The 17,756-nt window shown below is 44.4% G+C and overlaps 1 protein-coding gene across 2 annotated transcripts in view; it reads left to right on the top strand.

The window, feature by feature from the left end:
- Nucleotides 1–17,756, top strand: part of F2 (coagulation factor II, thrombin) — a 66,695-nt gene that overhangs the window by 20,628 nt on the left and 28,311 nt on the right. The window contains exons 6-11 of one of the 2 annotated variants that reach the window (XM_053275402.1): nt 3,565–3,728; nt 4,214–4,238; nt 9,797–9,847; nt 10,833–10,944; nt 13,010–13,146; nt 14,879–15,184. In XM_053275402.1, coding sequence (XP_053131377.1) covers nt 3,565–3,728; nt 4,214–4,238; nt 9,797–9,847; nt 10,833–10,944; nt 13,010–13,146; nt 14,879–15,184 — 795 coding nt within the window. The remainder of the gene's footprint in view (nt 1–3,564; nt 3,729–4,213; nt 4,239–9,796; nt 9,848–10,832; nt 10,945–13,009; nt 13,147–14,878; nt 15,185–17,756) is intronic. The other variant, XM_053275411.1, reaches the window with a different exon arrangement.

Raw genomic sequence — 17,756 nt, 5'->3', positions numbered from 1 at the left:
ACTGGAGAGTAAGCCCATTCTCACAGCCAAAAGCTAGGCAGGAGTGGTGTCTGCTCAGGATTCCAGACCTGTGCATACTCCCAGTAACTGGATGTGTGCTGGCAAAATTTGAGGTAGGAGGATGAGAAAATGATCCCATCCCCGATCTGGGTGGGACAGCACAGGATGTGCTTTTCCTCCTCCCTAGATAAAATGCTGGATTAATGATGAAGGTTGGCCATGCTGTCCCTAACCAGATAGCAGCTAGCATACAATCACTTTTCTGTCCCCTTACCTCGGTTTTTGCTAACACACAGTTGGTTCTTGGAACATACACAGGTCTGGAATCCTGGCTGGATGCTCTTTTTACCCAGCTTTTGGTCATGAGAACAGGCTTAATAAGTATTTAGGGATTTCTGTGTTAGCATGCTTAGGATCAGGCTGCACAACCAGAAGAGTGTTTGTTGTGTGGGCCTCCTATACTAGATTAACTGTTCAAGGCATCTTTGCTGTAGGAGAGAGACTGTTGCTAGGGCATAGCGGAAAAGAGCTAAACATTGCAGCTGTGTAGAGATGTTAATTTCACTGCATACATCAAAGGCTCCCAGTTTGGAAGCATGAAGGTTCCTGGGTCACTGCTGAAAAAAGCCTATGGAGGGAAGGAGAGAGGGGTGTTGCTATTGAAATGGTTCCCAAGGCCATATCTTTTAAAAATGTTTGTACTAGTAAAGGCCATTGTGGCTGGGGATTCTGGGCATTATAATCCAACAACATCTGGGGACTCAAGGTTGGGAATCCCTGCATTAGAGTCCATATAACTGAGTACAAAATACCTATGCTCTATGCCAGATTGAAAGTGGGCATGTGCGTCTTTCCCCCTGCTTTCTGTTGGGAGATTGGGGGGGGGGAGGAGGCTCAATAACCAGTCCCTCTTCCAGCTGCAATTCTTAATCTTCACAGAATGGTTGTTCTTCTTTATACTTAACAAGCTCACAGACTTAACAGAACCATATTAAATGTATTTTTCCCTTGCCCCCTGGATGCTTTTTTGAGAAGCATGAGAAAGGCGTTTCACCTCTTCCAAGCCCTTTACTGACTCTTTTTCTGAGGAGCAGGATATGCTCTCAGCAACCAGAATGGGAGGCCTGGCCAAAGAAAACCTTGTTTCCACCCAGCCTCCTGCTTGCCCCTACTTGTTGCCAGGCTGCTAGGGATGTTTTTGTCTTATTCACCAGAATCTTTTGCTGGTGCTAGTCTGGAAGTTGTAATATGTGAGGTATAAAACAAACTTTCCAGCATGTTGCAGTGCAAGAGGATTACAAAGGTTCAGGCCCTGAGGTTAGGCAAACAGATAGCAGCATGTACAACCAAAGAGGCAATCACAGCCGGAGCTCTGAACAAACAGGTCTTTCTGTACACACAGGACAAGGGGGGCATAGAGGAGCAGGACACCCTGTCATCTGGAAGCTTGTGATTCTGGGCTCAGTCCTGACTCTAAACTCCATCGGAGACCTGGTTCTGCCACCGTAAACTCAGATGAGACTGGCAATTTTATTTTCTTTCAATTTTGTTAACATTTTATTAATCACTGAGAGGAAAATAGAACACATCTCAACAGAAGAATGATGGTTTTAAAAATGATAAAACTTACAATTTGGGGAAGAGAGCTTGTCTTGTGTGGTAGCGAGCATGAATTGTGCCTTTTCTAAGCAGGGTCAACCATGGTTTGTATTTGGATGGGAGACTACATGTGAAAGCTGTAAGATATTTTATTTAGGGGATGGGGCCATACCTCAGTGGAAGAGCATCTGCATGCTTACGATCCCAGGTTGAATCCCTGGCATCTCCAGGTAGGGCTGGGAGAGACTCCTGCCTGGAACCTTGGTGATCCGCCACTAGTCGATGTAGACAATACTGAGCTAGAGGGACTAGTGAGTGTTTTGACCTGGTACAATATAAGGCAGCCTCACCTTCTGAGTTACCAAAAGAATGCTTCATCCCAAACATCTTAGTAGTCCCTTCCCTTCTCCAAGTGAAATGCAGTTAATTTTAAATGGCAAAGGAAGATGAATCCAATGGGGTAATGAAACAAGTGAATGAAAATGGAAGAAAACAGAAGAAAACGAGGGCAGAGAAAGTAAGTTTTTGCGTATGGTTGAGCATGGACAAAAGATTCATGTCCATGCTCCAAGACAGTGATTCTCAAACTTGGGTCCTCAGGTGTTATTGGACTTCAACTCCCATAATCCTCAAGCAAAGGCCACTGAGGCTGGGGATTATGGGAGTTGAAGTCCAATAACACCTGAGGACCCAAGTTTGAGAATCCCTGCTCCAAGACAATCGAATCCAACATTCAATTCAAGGCAATTCTAGAAATGTGGACTGGTAATCTGACTGGTAATTTTCTCCTGGGTCAGCTCCTGGTTTCAGGAGGCCCTTGGTAAACTGTTCTCCATGAGCCCCCTCCTACCTGGGTGACTCTTGAGACAGTCGCTCTACCACCAACCACCACATGGAGGCTTTGGACATAGACAGGACTGTAGCTATAATTAAGCAGATGGGTTCAAAGAAACCGGGGGGGGGGGCTCAGCTCCAGCTCCACCCCTCCCTATTTTTTTCTTCATTATCTCCCTCACCCCAAGGGGCCACTGGGGAGAGGAGTGAACACGGGGCCCCTCTCTCCTAGCTACTTCCCTGGGCACAGAGGCAGTCTCAAGAATCAGTGCACCTTCAGCAACTGTACACTGATACTGGGCTGGCACTGGACCTGATTTTCTATCCTATCTGTCACAACACAAGCAGGTTTGGCAGAAGCCTACCCTGCATCTGAGGTGGGGTGCTACATGTTACCGGGTGCCTTGAAATCTCCCCCTTCCTGATGGCCAAGGAGTGATAAGCCTCAGTCTCTACCGTTGCTTCTGGGTCATGGTGTAGTCAGTGGCGGCACCAGGAAAAAGTTTGTCTGGAACGGGGGAGTGCACAGAAGGGCAAAGTGCATTTATGGGTGGGTGAGCTGTGTCCACACATATTACATTTCTGAAACAGAAATGGTGGGGGGCAAGCCACTTTGGGGGGTGGGGTGCTTGCCACCCCTCTGGAGCTGCCCTTGGCCGTAGTTCTCCCCTCCCCTCCCCTCCATACTTCCTCCTTCACTCTGTTCCCTTCCTCCATTTTAGAGAAAGGGAATGCAGCTGGAGGAAGAGAGGCAGAGGTGGCAATCAGTGAGGGCAATAGTGGCAGCCCCTGCAGCCCTCACCCGGAAACCTATTGTTTGAGTGCTGATAAGTTGCCTTCCTCCATAGCATATGTTCATGCTCACTAGGTTGAATCGTCTGGAGTTTGTCTTTGCATCAGCTTTCCACTGAGCACTCGCTTCTGTTTCTGGCCCACTGGGTTCTGGATTGTGTGTGGACTGATCTGTGTGTGTATGTTTTGAGTTCATGAAAATGGGTGGTCCTGCTTTGTAGAAGAGAGCTGGACTAGATGGCCTTGGGTTCTGTCTAGACTCTTCTTACAGACCTCCAGAGATGAATGGGTCTTTCTGACCCATTAGCGAATGACTGATGGGTGCTCTGGTCTTGATAGTTTTTCTTGAGCAGAAGCAAGCTCTCTCTGTGCTGAAGCGCCCACGACGTGCCAACAAGAAATTTGGGGAGGAGTTCTTTAAAGGCAACCTAGAACGGGAGTGTCTGGAGGAAACCTGCAGCTATGAGGAGGCTCGTGAAGCCCTTGAATCTGCTGTCCTTACGGTAGGTATAATTCAGTGTTCCGTCCCACAGGGTGGAACGTGTTAGTCACATGTTCAGGGCCCTGCTACAAATGTGAGGTTCTTCAGACCAGTTACGTGGGGAAGGATGGGTTAATTCAAGGGCCTCAATAGTTACTCTGGAGACATTTGCATCTCAGTATAGTAGTAGATTTGATTTGTGGTAGAAGCAAAGTCAGGACTGAGTCTGTTCTCCATTTCTTATTGATTTATTAATTATTATTTATTTATTTATTATAAAAAAATTTATACCGCCCTTCCAAAGGCTCAGGGCGGTTTACATTACATTAAATTTATTACACTCATACCTCACACTTCCTTCAAAGACCTCAGAGTGGTGTCTGATCCAGGGAATGACAGAGCAAGGCCTTGGTAGCCTCAGCAGTAGAACTGCATCATTAGACTTCCCACTATGCTGTGGCTACTGTCTGGTGGCTATTCTTCTAAGTGAGCACTTTTGTTTTGCAGGAATTATTCTGGATAAAATACTCAGGTATGTTTGTTTGTCTCCTCCCAGATTCCTTAACGCATGTACAAGCTTTTCTGCTGAACTTTATTCTAAGAGCTGGCTTGTAGTTTTTTTCACAGGTTCTGGAATTCTTTGTCCCTGGTGGCCAATAGCCAGGATCGGCCTTAGGCAGGCAGCTTAGAGCTGCAGTCCTGTGCACATTTTACTTGTAGTTAAATTCATTTGAATTCATTTGGACTTAATTGTGAAATGCATAGAATAAAGTTGCAAGTGTAATGTTAAAGCCTCTTCATTCTCCTTCTGCCACATTGGAACTTAGAACTCTTGGGCAGGAAGTCCAGTCCCCCAAACTCATCTTGCCAGGGATCTCAAGCAATGGCCCTCCAGCTGTTGTTGGACTACAGCTCCCATCATCCCTAGTCACAATAGACATTAGCTAGGGATGATGGGAGTTGTAGGCCAATGTCTGTAGGAGTGCCCCAGTTGGAGACCCCCTGCTACAAGCTGACCATTTTGTTAGGGCCTATTGCACACATTCTATTGACCATTCTATTGGGGTTCTGTTGCACACACAACACAAATATACAGTCTTCTTACTATTATACCAGCCATTTCCCCCCATTGCAGTCCATTGTTTTATTTCTCTCCCTGTCCTCTTGGTGATTGGTTTACTGCAAGGAACTCTACATGGGGCTACCAGTTTGGAAGCTTCAGCTGGTCCAGAATGCTGCCACAAGGATGCTCATGAGTGCTAATCACTTCTCAAGTATTACACCCATTCTGCAGCAGCTTTACTAGTTGCCGGTCTGCTTCCAAGCTAGATTCAAAGTGCTGGTTTTGACATTTAAAGCCCCAACCCTTTGTCAGACTGCATTCGCCCATATGAATCTGCCTGGGTCCTCTGTTCATCATCTCAGGCACTGCTTGCAGTCCTGCCATTAGCTGAGATTCAGTTGCGGGGACTAGAGACAGGGGCTAACATACTACACAAGACTATGTCAGTCTAGTAATGTTGCAGTTGTGTAAATGCAAGATGATGTATCCTATCCAGTAATCTTTTGCAGTTTGTTTATTTGTACATTTGTCCTAGCGGGGATCCTGTAGAGAGTGTGGGGGAGGAGTCAGAAAGGAAAAGGACAAAACTGAGTTGTTGCTAAATTAACCTCTAGTCCAAATCCATATAAATCCATATAAAGCCACTTTAAGTGGCACAGTGGGGAAATGTTTGACTAACTTCCCCCCACTTCTCACAACAATTATGTAACCATTTAAAAGAATTATGTAATAAGACAATACATAAACATGAATAGTAAAACTGATACATAATGACATCCATTAACCATCCTTCCAGATACGTAAATAGTTAGATGGAGGAGAATGACTAAAATTATCTTGATTTGTGAACAGAATAAAATCTGACCATATCATGAAAAAATCATTCGAATTAGCTTGACCTACTCGAAGACAAATAATATGGGTCAATTTTTCAGATATGGCAATATGCCACATAGCCTGATACCAAGATGTCAGAGACATGGTTTTATGCTTCGAGTATTGTGCAATGGATAATCTAGCCACAGTTAAAATGATAACTATAAGATTCTTGGACAATAATGTCAAATTAGCTCCCGAAAATACATTTAATAGAGCCAACTCTGGTCTCATATCTAACCTCTGTTGTGTAATTTTACCCATTTCTAAACCTCTGTCCAAAAGCAGAAAATACTGGGACAAGACACCATAGATGGAAGTATGTTCCCCTATTTCCACAGCAATTCCAGCATAGCGGGGACAAACTCTTATTAATGTGGGATAATCTAGAAGGGGTCAAATACCACCTGTGAAAGAGCTAAACAAAGTTCTCTCTAATTTGGGTAGAGGTAGAAAACACCAGCTTCCATTTCAATATTCCATTCCATTGTGAGTCGCTAATAGTTTGTTGTAGGTCATTTTCCCAGGCAATAAGGCCAATTAATTGATCAGATGTTTGCATTATTAAAATCTCGTATAATCTAGAAATAAATCCCTTAGAAACTTCTGAAGCCTTTAATATTAATTCCTCAAACATAGTCAAATTCCTATTAGCCTGCTTAACTATATCAGGATGTAAAATAAAGGACTTAATTTAACCAAGAGTAATGCTTATTCATAAACCTCTCCCGAATGGGTTCTAAATCAATTGACTTATCCAAATAATAAAAATCCTTTAATCTATCTGCAACACCTCCAAAGACACCAAGTAATTAAGAGGGTGAGTCTAAAGCTGGAAATTTAGGATGGATAACAAGGGGGAATATTGGGGGGGGGCAGCAAAAAAACTATGCCATTTCCCAAAGATCTTAAAAGTGGTTCTTTAAAATGGATTTATAACAGATTTAGAACTCTTAATAAATTCAAATATCAGTACTAAGTTGTTAATATTACCGAGATGTTCTTCAGGAACCTCCATCTTCACCCAGTATTTAGCTTCCGGGTCTACTATTAACCACAGAATATCCCTAAGATGCGATGCTTCATAGTAGGCCATTAAATTTGGAACTCTGATACCACCCTGTTGTACTTTCCTATATAATGCGTTATTACTAAATCTAGATTTTTCCCCGGCAAAAATTAAAAGGTTTAAAATCTTTTGCCATCTACCTATAGTAGATTTTGAAAGTTTAATTGGCAGCACCTGAAATAGAAACAATAATCTTGGAAGTAAATGCTTCTTTGTGGCAGCTATCCGACCCATCAAAGACAGCCTAACACCTTCTCATTTCCTAATTTTCCTTTTTATTTGACTGATAACTGGAGAATAATTCAGTCTTTCGAGCTGTGATAAATCCATTGATATAAATACTCATAAATATCGAATAACTTTAGAAATTTTAGAAACCCCTAAGGATTTTGCCAAACAATCTTGAGATTTAGAACCCATTCCGAAACACAAAAGCTCTGACTTAGTCAAATTTATTTTCAAACCAGCAATTTGTTCAGATCTTTCCAACTCTTCCTATATGGCAAAGATAGACCTCAAAGGGTCCATCAAAATTAATGTGATATCATCTGCATATAGATTAATTTTATGCTCTACATCTTTTATAATAAGGCCCTTAATGATCGAGTTATGTCTGATGGCTTGAGCCAAAAGCTCGACAGAGAGTATAAATAATAAAGGGGACAGCCTTGTTTTGTGCCTCTTAATATGCTAAAGTGTTTAGACTCGCAAGAATTCACATAAATTATTGCGGAAGATTTACAATAAAGGTGTTTGATAATGTTGACAAATCCTGTGCCCATTCGTAATTTCTCAACTAATTTAATTAAGTAAGTCTATTGTAGATGGTCAAATGCTTTAAAGATATCTAAAGTAAGAATGACCAGCAGAGACTTCTCCCCCCTCCAGTAATTCATACAGTTTAAAATACGAGGTATAGGGTCTGCAATCTGATGTCTCTTGATAAAGCCCGTCTGATCAGGGTTTATATATTGAGCTATAAAGTTATTCAACCTTTTTGCCAAACAGGCTGTAAATACCTTAAGGTCTTGGTTAATAGGTCTATAAGATTCTACAAGTTCTTTGTCCTTATTAGCTTTCGGAATCATTACTAGTCTGGAAAATCTCCACAACTCAGGGATAGAATGACCATCTAAAATAAAGGGGACATTCCTATGTTGTTTAAGTATAGTTCTATATTGCTGGTATTGGAAGCATCTGAACTATATAGATTGGCAATGCTAAACCCCTCCTGCTGAAGAAAACCACAGGGCTCTGTGGGCACCAGGAGTCAATATCAATTTAACGGCATACTTTACCTTTAAATCCATATAAGAGTTTCATCTCTGTGTATGAGTGTGTGAGAGAGAGAAGCAGCTGCAAAACACAAAAGTTGTGCAAATTACATTACACTCATAGGAACATAGGAAACTGCCAAATACTGAGTCAGACCATTGGTCTATCTAGCTCAGTATTGACTTCACAGACTGGCAGCGGCTTCTCCAGGGCTGCAGGCAGGAATCTCTCTCAGCCCTATCTTGGAGAAGCCAGGGAGGGAACTTGAAACCTTCTGCTCTTCCCAGAGCGGCTTTATTCCTTGAGGGGAATATCTTGCAGTGCTCATACATCAAGTCTCCCATTCATATGCAACCAGGGCAGACCCTGCTTAGCTAAGGGGACAAGTCATGCTTGCTACCACAAAACCAGCTCTCCTCTCCTACTCAAGTAAGCCCTTTGGAAATAATGGGCTTTCTCTTGTGTGGAGCAATTTGCACAAATTGCACAAATGCAACATTACAAGGCTGACATACTTTTGTGCAGTATGTCAGCCAGGGCTTTCTTGGATGTGGGCCCTTGACTTGGGAATGCTCTCCCACAAAAGCTTCACCATCCCTCCCTCAGAGTTTTGGTGTTTTGTTGTTGTTTTTAAAGATCTTATAACTCATCTGTTTAGAGAAGCTTTTTAATGTGTTTTACTGCAGCTTGTATTTGATGAATTTTTAATGTTTTTAATCCAGTTTTAATTGGGTTTGAGTTTTCTTCTATTAATTTAATACTGTTTAGTGTTTTATCTGTTTTATTGTTTTGCTGTTAACTTTATATTGTTTTTATCATTTATCTGTGTTGTTTTCTTGCTACTTTTGTAAGCCGCTCCAAGCAGTATTACACTGGAGAGCTGGTCTTGTGGTAGCAAGCATGACTTGTCCCCTTAGCTAAGCAGGGTCTGCCCTGGTTGCATATGAATGGGACACTAGAAGTGTGAGCACTGTAAGATATTCCCCTCAGGGGATGGAGCTGCTCTGGGAAGAGTATCTAGGTTCCAAGTTCCCTCCCTGGCTTCTCCAAGATAGGGCTGAGAGAGATTCCTGCCTGCAACCTTGGAAAAACCCACTGCCAGTCTGTGAAGACAATACTGAGCTAGATAGACCAATGGGTCTGACTCAGTATATGGCAGCTTCCTATGTTCCTATGATATAAATATTTGAAAGAAAGAAATACTCCTCCTTGCCCCAGGCTTCCAGGTTGTAATGAGTTGCTGCTGTCACTCATCCACTTCTAACCCTTGGCCAGCTAGACTCTTTGCCTTTCTCCTCCTGCTGAAATGTCCCCTGCCCATTGCAGGTCCTTTCCCCTCTGTACAGGATTAAGTTTTCTACACTCCTCCATCCCATGCTGTTAGCCTTGCTATTCCTAAGCAACAAATGTGCATTCATTAATATGGGACTGGGAAAGGAAATTAGCTTCTTTCGTTTACTGTTGCAGTGAAAGCACCATATGCTATCAACTGATCCTCTATCTATCTATCTATCTATCTATGGTTTCTTCCTGGTAATGCAGGGCCTATCACCCGTTTCAAAGTGGGAAACAGGGACAGAAGTTTCTTCCTGATTCAGCCTAGCCTAATGTTTGTGTTTTCAGGGGCTGGAATGGTCCTAGCAGCTCCCAGTCCATTAAAACTGGGTTATCCCCTGGTTTGGTCCTGAAGGTGGGGAACAGACCATGAAGTAGGAAACAGGCACTTGCACTCTCTTGCTTGAGCATTTGAGAAAACTCTGAGAATGATCAGGTCACTTTGAGCTGAACTCTATTTTTCTTTTGCCAGTTTGTCATTCTCTGAGGCCGTCCAGACAAAGCTTTGACGAGTGTCTGAAAGGTAAGAAGGTTATGGAGCATCCATGATGCCATAGAGATGCCCAGAGACGCAAGTTTGGGCGGGGTATAAATTTGATAGATCAATCAATCAATCAATCAATAGTGATGGTGAGTGCTCAGAACCTGCTCTCTCTGAGGAGCTTGGAAGCATATTCTTAAAATCACTGATTGGACAGTGTTTGCAGGGCATGCAGGGCTTCCATATATTTCCCCTGCACTCCCATAGAGGCACTTCCCAAGTTACATGTTTAGCAGGTTTGTATGATCTGCATACTAAACACTGCTGATATCAAATTCCCTGCACATACTGCAGGGAATTTGACAAGTTTTTAAAGATGTGAGCAGGCAGAAAGTAACTTCACCCAATCTCTGAGTCTCCTGTAATGTGTGAAGTCACCCTAACATAGCCTATAGCAGACAAATTCCTTAGAAGTCTATAGAGCATCTTAGCTACTTCCAACTCTTGCATGGATCCAGCCCATCTCTCTGTCCTAGCAGTCTCTCAAGGTGTTAAAACTGGAAAGGTTGTAAGGAAAAGTGGATACCATAAGCATGTAAATAATAATAATAATAATAATAATTCGATTTCTATACCGCCCTTCCAAAAATGGCTCAGGGTGGTTTACAAAGAGAAATAATAAACAAATAGATGGCTCCCTGTCCCCAAAGGGCTCACATTCTAAAAAGAAACTTAAGACACACACCAGCAACAGTCACTGGAAGTACTGTGCTGGGGGTGAATAGGGCCAGTTACTCTCCCCCTGCTAAATAAAGAGAATCACCACGGTAAAAGGTGCCTCTTTGCCCAGTTAGCAGGGGATATATGTTTATAATCAACTCCATCTACCAAGTAGTATAGCTAAATCGTGTTGTTACATGAATGTGCACTATGTGTCAGTCTAGTCAGAGAGCTGAAATGTCCTTTTGAATTGATCAGTTTGCTGCTAACTCTCTTTCTCTCACTCCTGTGATTTGAACTCTATCAGGTCACTGCATCACAGGTCAAGATACTGGGCAAAACTACAGAGGGAACATTTCTGTCACCAAGTCAGGAATTGAGTGCCAATACTGGAGTAGCAAATTTCCTCACAAGCCTGAGTAAGCTCTGACTCTATTATTTATAGCTCTGAATAGCACTGCTTTGAGTGCCTTTGTGTGGAATGGTGACAAATAATGTACATAAAAACAAAATAAGAAGAAATTGGCTTAAGCTATAAAAGTATTTTCATTGGGTATCCTGGGGAATTCTGCAGTCTCCTGGTGCAAAGCTTATCAAAGTTCCTTGATAAGATTATTTCTTCTGAAATGATTCAGTGCTGAGGAATGTTGGATGTGTTATTAGTTCACACAGGAAGTCCACACAGAACGTAGTCTTAGTTCACAGAGGACAGAGCAAGTGCGGGGTGGGGGTGAAATCTGTGGGTAGACTATAGAATCACACACATGTGCACTCTGCTTGCACATACTTGTGGCATGCATATGAGAGCAGCTACAATTCCTGCAGCATGCAAACTGAGGATGTCTCCTTTCCATCTGGCCCCTCAGAGCACTGCAGGAGGAGGAGGAGGAAGCAGGATGACAGAGAGAAGATCCTCGAGTGGACTGACTTGCTTCTCCATTGCCAGAAACTTACCAGCTTCTGCCTTTGGCAGTGATCCTCCAGGGAGGAGGTTGGAAGTTTGAGGGCAGCCCACTGGCAGGTCACTGCCAAAGGGGGTCGCATCTTTAGGTTGCCTCTACAGCACACTCTCATATAAGGGTGTCTGGCAGTGTCTCTGCTGGTTTTGGGGGACTGTTCTCCAGTGAGAAGAATGGCTGGTGGTTTGGATCAGTCATACAGACTGAGATTGATACACCCATCTCCTTAGGGCTGTGGTGAGAGCACAGTTGTGGAAGGCGGAGGGGTCTGTCCATTACGCTTTCCCTTTTAAATAGCTGCTCTCTCGCTCTCGCTCTCCCCCTCTCCCTCCCTCCCCCTCCTTCCTCTTTGGTGGGCCTGGGTTTCTGGTAAGGTAGCCATTTTTGAGAGGGCAGTACTTCTCAGGTGGCTTCCCTCTTCTGGAAGGATTGAGCTTTATTAAGGTCAGTTAGCTGGTTAGTTGGCTAGGGCAGCTGGGAGGGCTCTGCTCCACGTGCCAACATCTGCTGATGCCCATTTATTACAATGATGATTGTTTACATTTATATCCCGCTCTTCCTCCGAGGAGCTCAGAGTGGTATACATGGTTATTTTTCTTATCCTCACAACAACCCTGTGAGGTAGGTTAGGCTGAGAGATACATGACTGGCCCAGAGTCAACCAGTGAGCTTTATGGTTGAACAGGGATTTGAACTCGGGTCTTCCCGGTCCTAGTCCAACACTCTAACCACTACACTATGCTGGCTCTTGGAACAGGGCCTTTTCTGGGATTGTTCCTAGGCTGTGGAACTCACTCTCTGATTGGATTGCATGGCTCCCTCACTCCCAGCCTTCCCAGAGATTGAAGACTGCCCTTTTTATCCAGGACTTTGATCAATGAGTAGCCCTTTGATTTCCTTGTAGCTGACTGTAGCTTTATGTGTTTTATTCTGAGTATATTTTAAAATGAAACCATATCCAAGCACAGCATTTCTACCTGAATACACATGTATACACAGTGAAATAGAGACAGATGATTTAGGGATGTGCACGGAACCACGGCAGGGAGGCTTGAAGGTGGCAGGGGTGGAGCTTTAAGAGCAGGGTAGGGTTACACTTACCCTTCCCATCGCTTCCCCACCACCAGTGTCTGTTTTTTGAAGAGCCCATTGGGGAGGCAGTGTACCTCCCTGCCGCCCTGTTGCCCTCCTTTTCTGGATATGACCAGAAGTCTCTAATGCCCACATGTGCTGCCGCACGCAAACGCATTAGAGACTTCTGGTCATATCTGGACAACAGGTTGGCAGGGAGGTACACTGCCTCCCTGATGGGTTCCGTGCACATCCCTAATATGATTGTCCTGTGTGACTGTCTGTGTGTGGCTTTCATCCTTTTTCTTACACAGAAATGCTGTCCATGTAGGAAAAGCATTACATGACATGACTCTCAGTGCCACAAGATCCACAGTCCCCTTAATGTAAACCCATTTGGGAGAGGGAACATTTCCTGTGTTTCTGGCACTGTTCTATTGTAGATCTCTTTCAGGCTCAACACGACAACCCATCCAGATGCCAGCCTAACCGAAAACTACTGCAGGAACCCAAACAAAAGCTCGAAGGGTCCCTGGTGCTATACCCGAAACCCAGAGGTGCGAGCAGAAGAGTGTGCTATTCCTATATGTGGTGAGTCCCAGTGCTAATGTTCCAAGTCAAGTTTGATTAAGGCCCCAGCCTTCATTGAGGGGGTATGCACAGTTTCCCCTCTAAAATTAGCTTACAGATGTTGAAGAACATGCACTCTGTGCATGATCAAATGTACCTTCTTCTCTTTTATCAGTTCTGGTTGTTCGAGGCCAAACTTTGGCATTCATAATTGGTTCCAGGCCTGAACATAACTGATCTGTAGTTCAGATTAAGATCAGCACATGGTCTAAGGCCACCATAGTAGTGGAAAGTCCTCGATACAGAGAGGAAAGCTTTATATATGTCACGATCAAGCCTCTAGAAATGAAATTATGGTGAATAAAACTATACAGCAGCCAGTGTTTTCTGGATCGGAGACTGGAATCTCTGCCAGCTGCATGCTTATAATCATAGTGCAAGCTCTAAATGTATTATTTTATTTGTTTAAATATTATTTATTTAGCTATATACTCCTGTTTATTAAAAACCACAAAGCAGTTTATATCAATATGCATAAAAATATAATGAAATCAGTCAAAACACAGAACCTATTAAATTAAGGACAGCCATAGTCACTTAATGGCGCAGCAGGGAAGTGACTTGACTAGCAAGCCAGAGGTTGCCGGTTTGAATCCCCACTAATATGTTTTCCCAGACTATGGGAAACACCTATATGGGGCAGCAGCGATATAGGAAGATGGCATAAAGATATAGGCATCATCTCATACTGCACGGGAGATGGCAATGGTAAACCCCTCCTGTATTCTACCAAAGACAACCACAGGACTCTGTGATTGCAAGGAGTCTACATCAACTTGACAGCACACTTTACCTTTATGATAAAACAAATTAACACACCAAGATGTATCATATGTTCCCATTGCTCTTCACCTATTATCTGGCCGCAGCACTCTGAGGAGACCCGCGTTCAAATCCCCATTCAGTCATGATACTACTCTGGGCCCGTCACTTCTCTCTCAGCCTAACCAAATTCACAGGGTTGTTGTGAGGAGAAACTTAGGTATGTGGTACACCACTCTGGGCTCCTTGGAGGAAGAGCGGGATATAAATGTAATAATAATAATAGTAATAATAATAAAAAATTGAAAGCCGCTGAAAAGACCAGGGCAATCAACAGAACAATCTTCTCTCCGCGCCCCCCCCCACCAGAAGTCATCCACCAAGGTGACCAGAGTAATCTCCATTCCAAATCTAGTCCAGAAATTAGACTGCAAAGGATCTAACTAATCAGTTTAATCCAGAACCACCTGCAGTTAAGAGGCTACTGCTCTAGTGGCTCATTCAAAAACAGCACATGATAGTTCCTTATTTGTCCTGGACCAGGGAGGATTTATTGGATAAAGGGCACATGATTGCCTCCTTTCATGTAGTAGAAACTCAGGAAGGCACTTATTACTTCTGAAACCCATACTCCTAGGCCAGCTGCGGCAAATTTTAATAGCCATGATGGGTCAGATCATGGCTGATAGATAGGCCTCACTTCTCCAACTAGTGACGTCTGTCCACATGCTCAGGCACAGCAAGCTGGAAGTTATCCACAATATGACTGGATGATGGCACATTAGACACATCCAATTCTGCATGTATTTAAGTGCTGCAGAGAAAACAGATCTGGTGAACTGATACAACATCATGCAGCTTTTCTCCTGTTCTTGAACTTAAAAGCCACCCTCCCCATAATGGTAATGATCACCTTGCTCCTCTTTTTCAGGTGAGAACCGGACCATGGTACCTTTTACTCCAAAAGCCCATCCACCACACCCAAAGCTGCAACAACCCTGTGAAGCTGATAAGGGACTGCTGTATACTGGGACCCTCGCTGTCACCATCTCTGGGGCCCAGTGCTTGCCATGGGCCTCAGAAAAGGCAAGGCAGCTGCGCCGTGGAAAACACTTCCTGCAAAATATAAATCTGGTGGAGAATTATTGTCGTAATCCTGATGATGATGATGAAGGTGTCTGGTGCTATATAGACCATCCTAACAACACCTTTGACTACTGTGACTTGCACTACTGTGGTGAGGAACTTGCCCGGGACAGGCCACCACCACCCCTCTTTATGCTAGGGAGCAAATATGCAGGGGCTGCCAAAATAATGGCTATATATGTGGGAAAGTCAGCTGTATGCATGGCATCATGTGTGGGTGTTCAAATGGGTGTCGATATTTACTAGAGCAGCATTTCCCAGCTAGTGGGCCATGGCCCACTAGTTTATCGTGGGACACTGGCTGATGTGCTGTACGGACTTGTTCCGAGTCAGCTACAAAAGCAGGCTGTTTAAACTCCCTGTTTGTGGAGCTGACTCAACCCCCCATAATGCACCTGGAGGGACTTGTCCTTCCTGGTGCATAAGGGAGTGAGTCAGCTCAAGAAGTGAAGAGTTTAAACACCCCATTTTTGAAACTAGCTCACCGCTTAATGTACCAGGGCGCTTTCCAGACTAGATCCTACAACGGGGTCAGGATAGATCTCAGAAGTGTGTTTCCACACTTCCTATGTTGTGATACAGCAGTCCCTATGTGGACACAGTAGGGTGACGTTCACATTTCCAATGCCTTGTTGTGAATTTAATCGCTGCGATATAGAGCAAGGATGTCGCCTATCCAGCATGAAAAAGTTGCTGATCTGGGTCATGAACCGTTGAATCCATTAGAATGGGTTCTGCACCTGCGCTGAAGCCTCTCGGTGTCAAGTTCTACAGCTCCTTTTCAGTGCCTGCGCCCCGCCCCACGTGACTATTTAAGGCAGAAGGAAGCACAGGCACCTCAGTTCCTTTGCAACTGCCTTGGAGATTCGTTCACTCGGTTTCTGCGGCTCCTTCACTCTGGTTCCTTAATCTTTGGTGAAAGTTCTACTATTTCTGTTTGTATTCTCTGGCTTCTGACCTTGGATTGGCTTTCGGGAAGATTTCTCTGCTTTACGATTCTGTTTTGCCGCCTGATCAGACTGTTTTTCTGGCTATAAACTCTGGACTGTAGCATTTTACTGTCAATTCTAAAGAGTGTTTGTTTTGACGAACTGATTGAACTGATACCTGCCTTTGACCTCGGATTGCCTAATGACTACGTCTTTTGTGAGTACTGTCTTTTGGTTATGGATACCCCGAAGGGAAAAAAGACTTTCAAACGCTGTGAGAAATGCAAGGCAAAATTGCCCTCACAGGATGCGCATAATTTATGTTTTCTCTGTTTGAGTGAAGCTCATGTAACCTCGTCGTGTAAAATTTGCCAGTTGTTTTCTAAGCAAACACAGAGAAATAGAGAACTTCGTTTGAGGGCCATGATCTAGGATGATGTTCTGATGGCGCCTTCTTCTGCAACAAAAAAGTCTCCTCAGGCGCATCGCTCGGGGGCCCTGGCTTCCATCCAGTCTAATACCCCGTTGTCCTCCGTAAAAGCCCCCAAATCCTAGAATAGATTGAGGGGGGAAATGGCTGCGGCTACTGAACCTGCCACAAAAACGCGGAAGCTGTCGACATCGAGCTCAACTCTGTCGCCAAAGTCCGCTCAGGGGGTGGTCTTTGTGTTGATAGCAAAGCCCTTGGCATCGACCACCCCATCGGCATCGACAGCAGCTCAGCAAACTGGACCCTCGACATCGACCTCATCGGCATTGACAGCGGCTCAACAAGCTGCACTGTCGACACCGAAGCCAAGTTCAATACCAAGAGAGACCTCGACATCGAGTGGTTCCAACGTCGCATCGACATCGATGAAGGCACCGACATCAACTCAACCTCCACAGGCTCCTTCGGTCTCGACATCGACAGTTGAAGAAGTGCCTTCTACTCTGATAGTGACGCTACTGATACCGAGTCTGTGAGATTTACTGCTAGCACTGACCCCGATACGGTCCCCTTCGGCATCAGGGAATGGAGCACAGCCTTCGGCGTTGAACACTCCAACAAATATTACTGCTGTTACACCTCAATTCTGAGCTCCCCTGACATTTACAGTGGAAGAGGGCAATCTTTCAGATACAGAGGGGACGGCTTTGGATCCGGGAACAACATAGTCTCTTCTTACAATGTTCGACTCTGCAGCTAACACTCCATCTACATTCCAAGGCTTTCTGCATTCAGAGGAAGACGCTCTGTATTCCAACCAGCAGTTACTGACTGCTGCACAACTGTCCACCACAGCGCCATGGCACATATGCGGGTTCAGTCACAAAGTATCCCCGTCTAATGAGACTGCATTACCTGGCACATCTTCGCCAGGAATGGCCTATGACTATGATGAGGACCGAGTTTGGCAACGAGCCACGTCTTCGGCCGCTGTTCCTTGAGCTACCGCCGCTCTGCCACTCCGTCCACTCTTGGGGGAAGCCCCACTTACATCAAAACCAGTGCTTTCCAACGCTTCCACACAGACTTTACTACCTACGTCTACAAGATCGACACAAACCATACAGCAGGTCACTGCAGTAGTGATCCAAACAGAGGAACCACCTTTGCCTACCCCCCCCCCCATGTATAGAGTCACCAGGCGGTGGTCCTTCACACCACTATCCCTCTGAGATTGCGTCAGATGGCAGCCACCATGGCTCTTCCGACTTTGAGTCTGATACGGAAACTGTGGAAGCTGACCC

Source organism: Hemicordylus capensis, chromosome 1 (assembly GCF_027244095.1).
Source record: "Hemicordylus capensis ecotype Gifberg chromosome 1, rHemCap1.1.pri, whole genome shotgun sequence".
Lineage (NCBI taxonomy): Eukaryota > Metazoa > Chordata > Lepidosauria > Squamata > Cordylidae > Hemicordylus > Hemicordylus capensis.
Note: the sequence above shows the minus strand (reverse complement) of the source record. Positions and strands in the feature narration are given on the sequence as shown.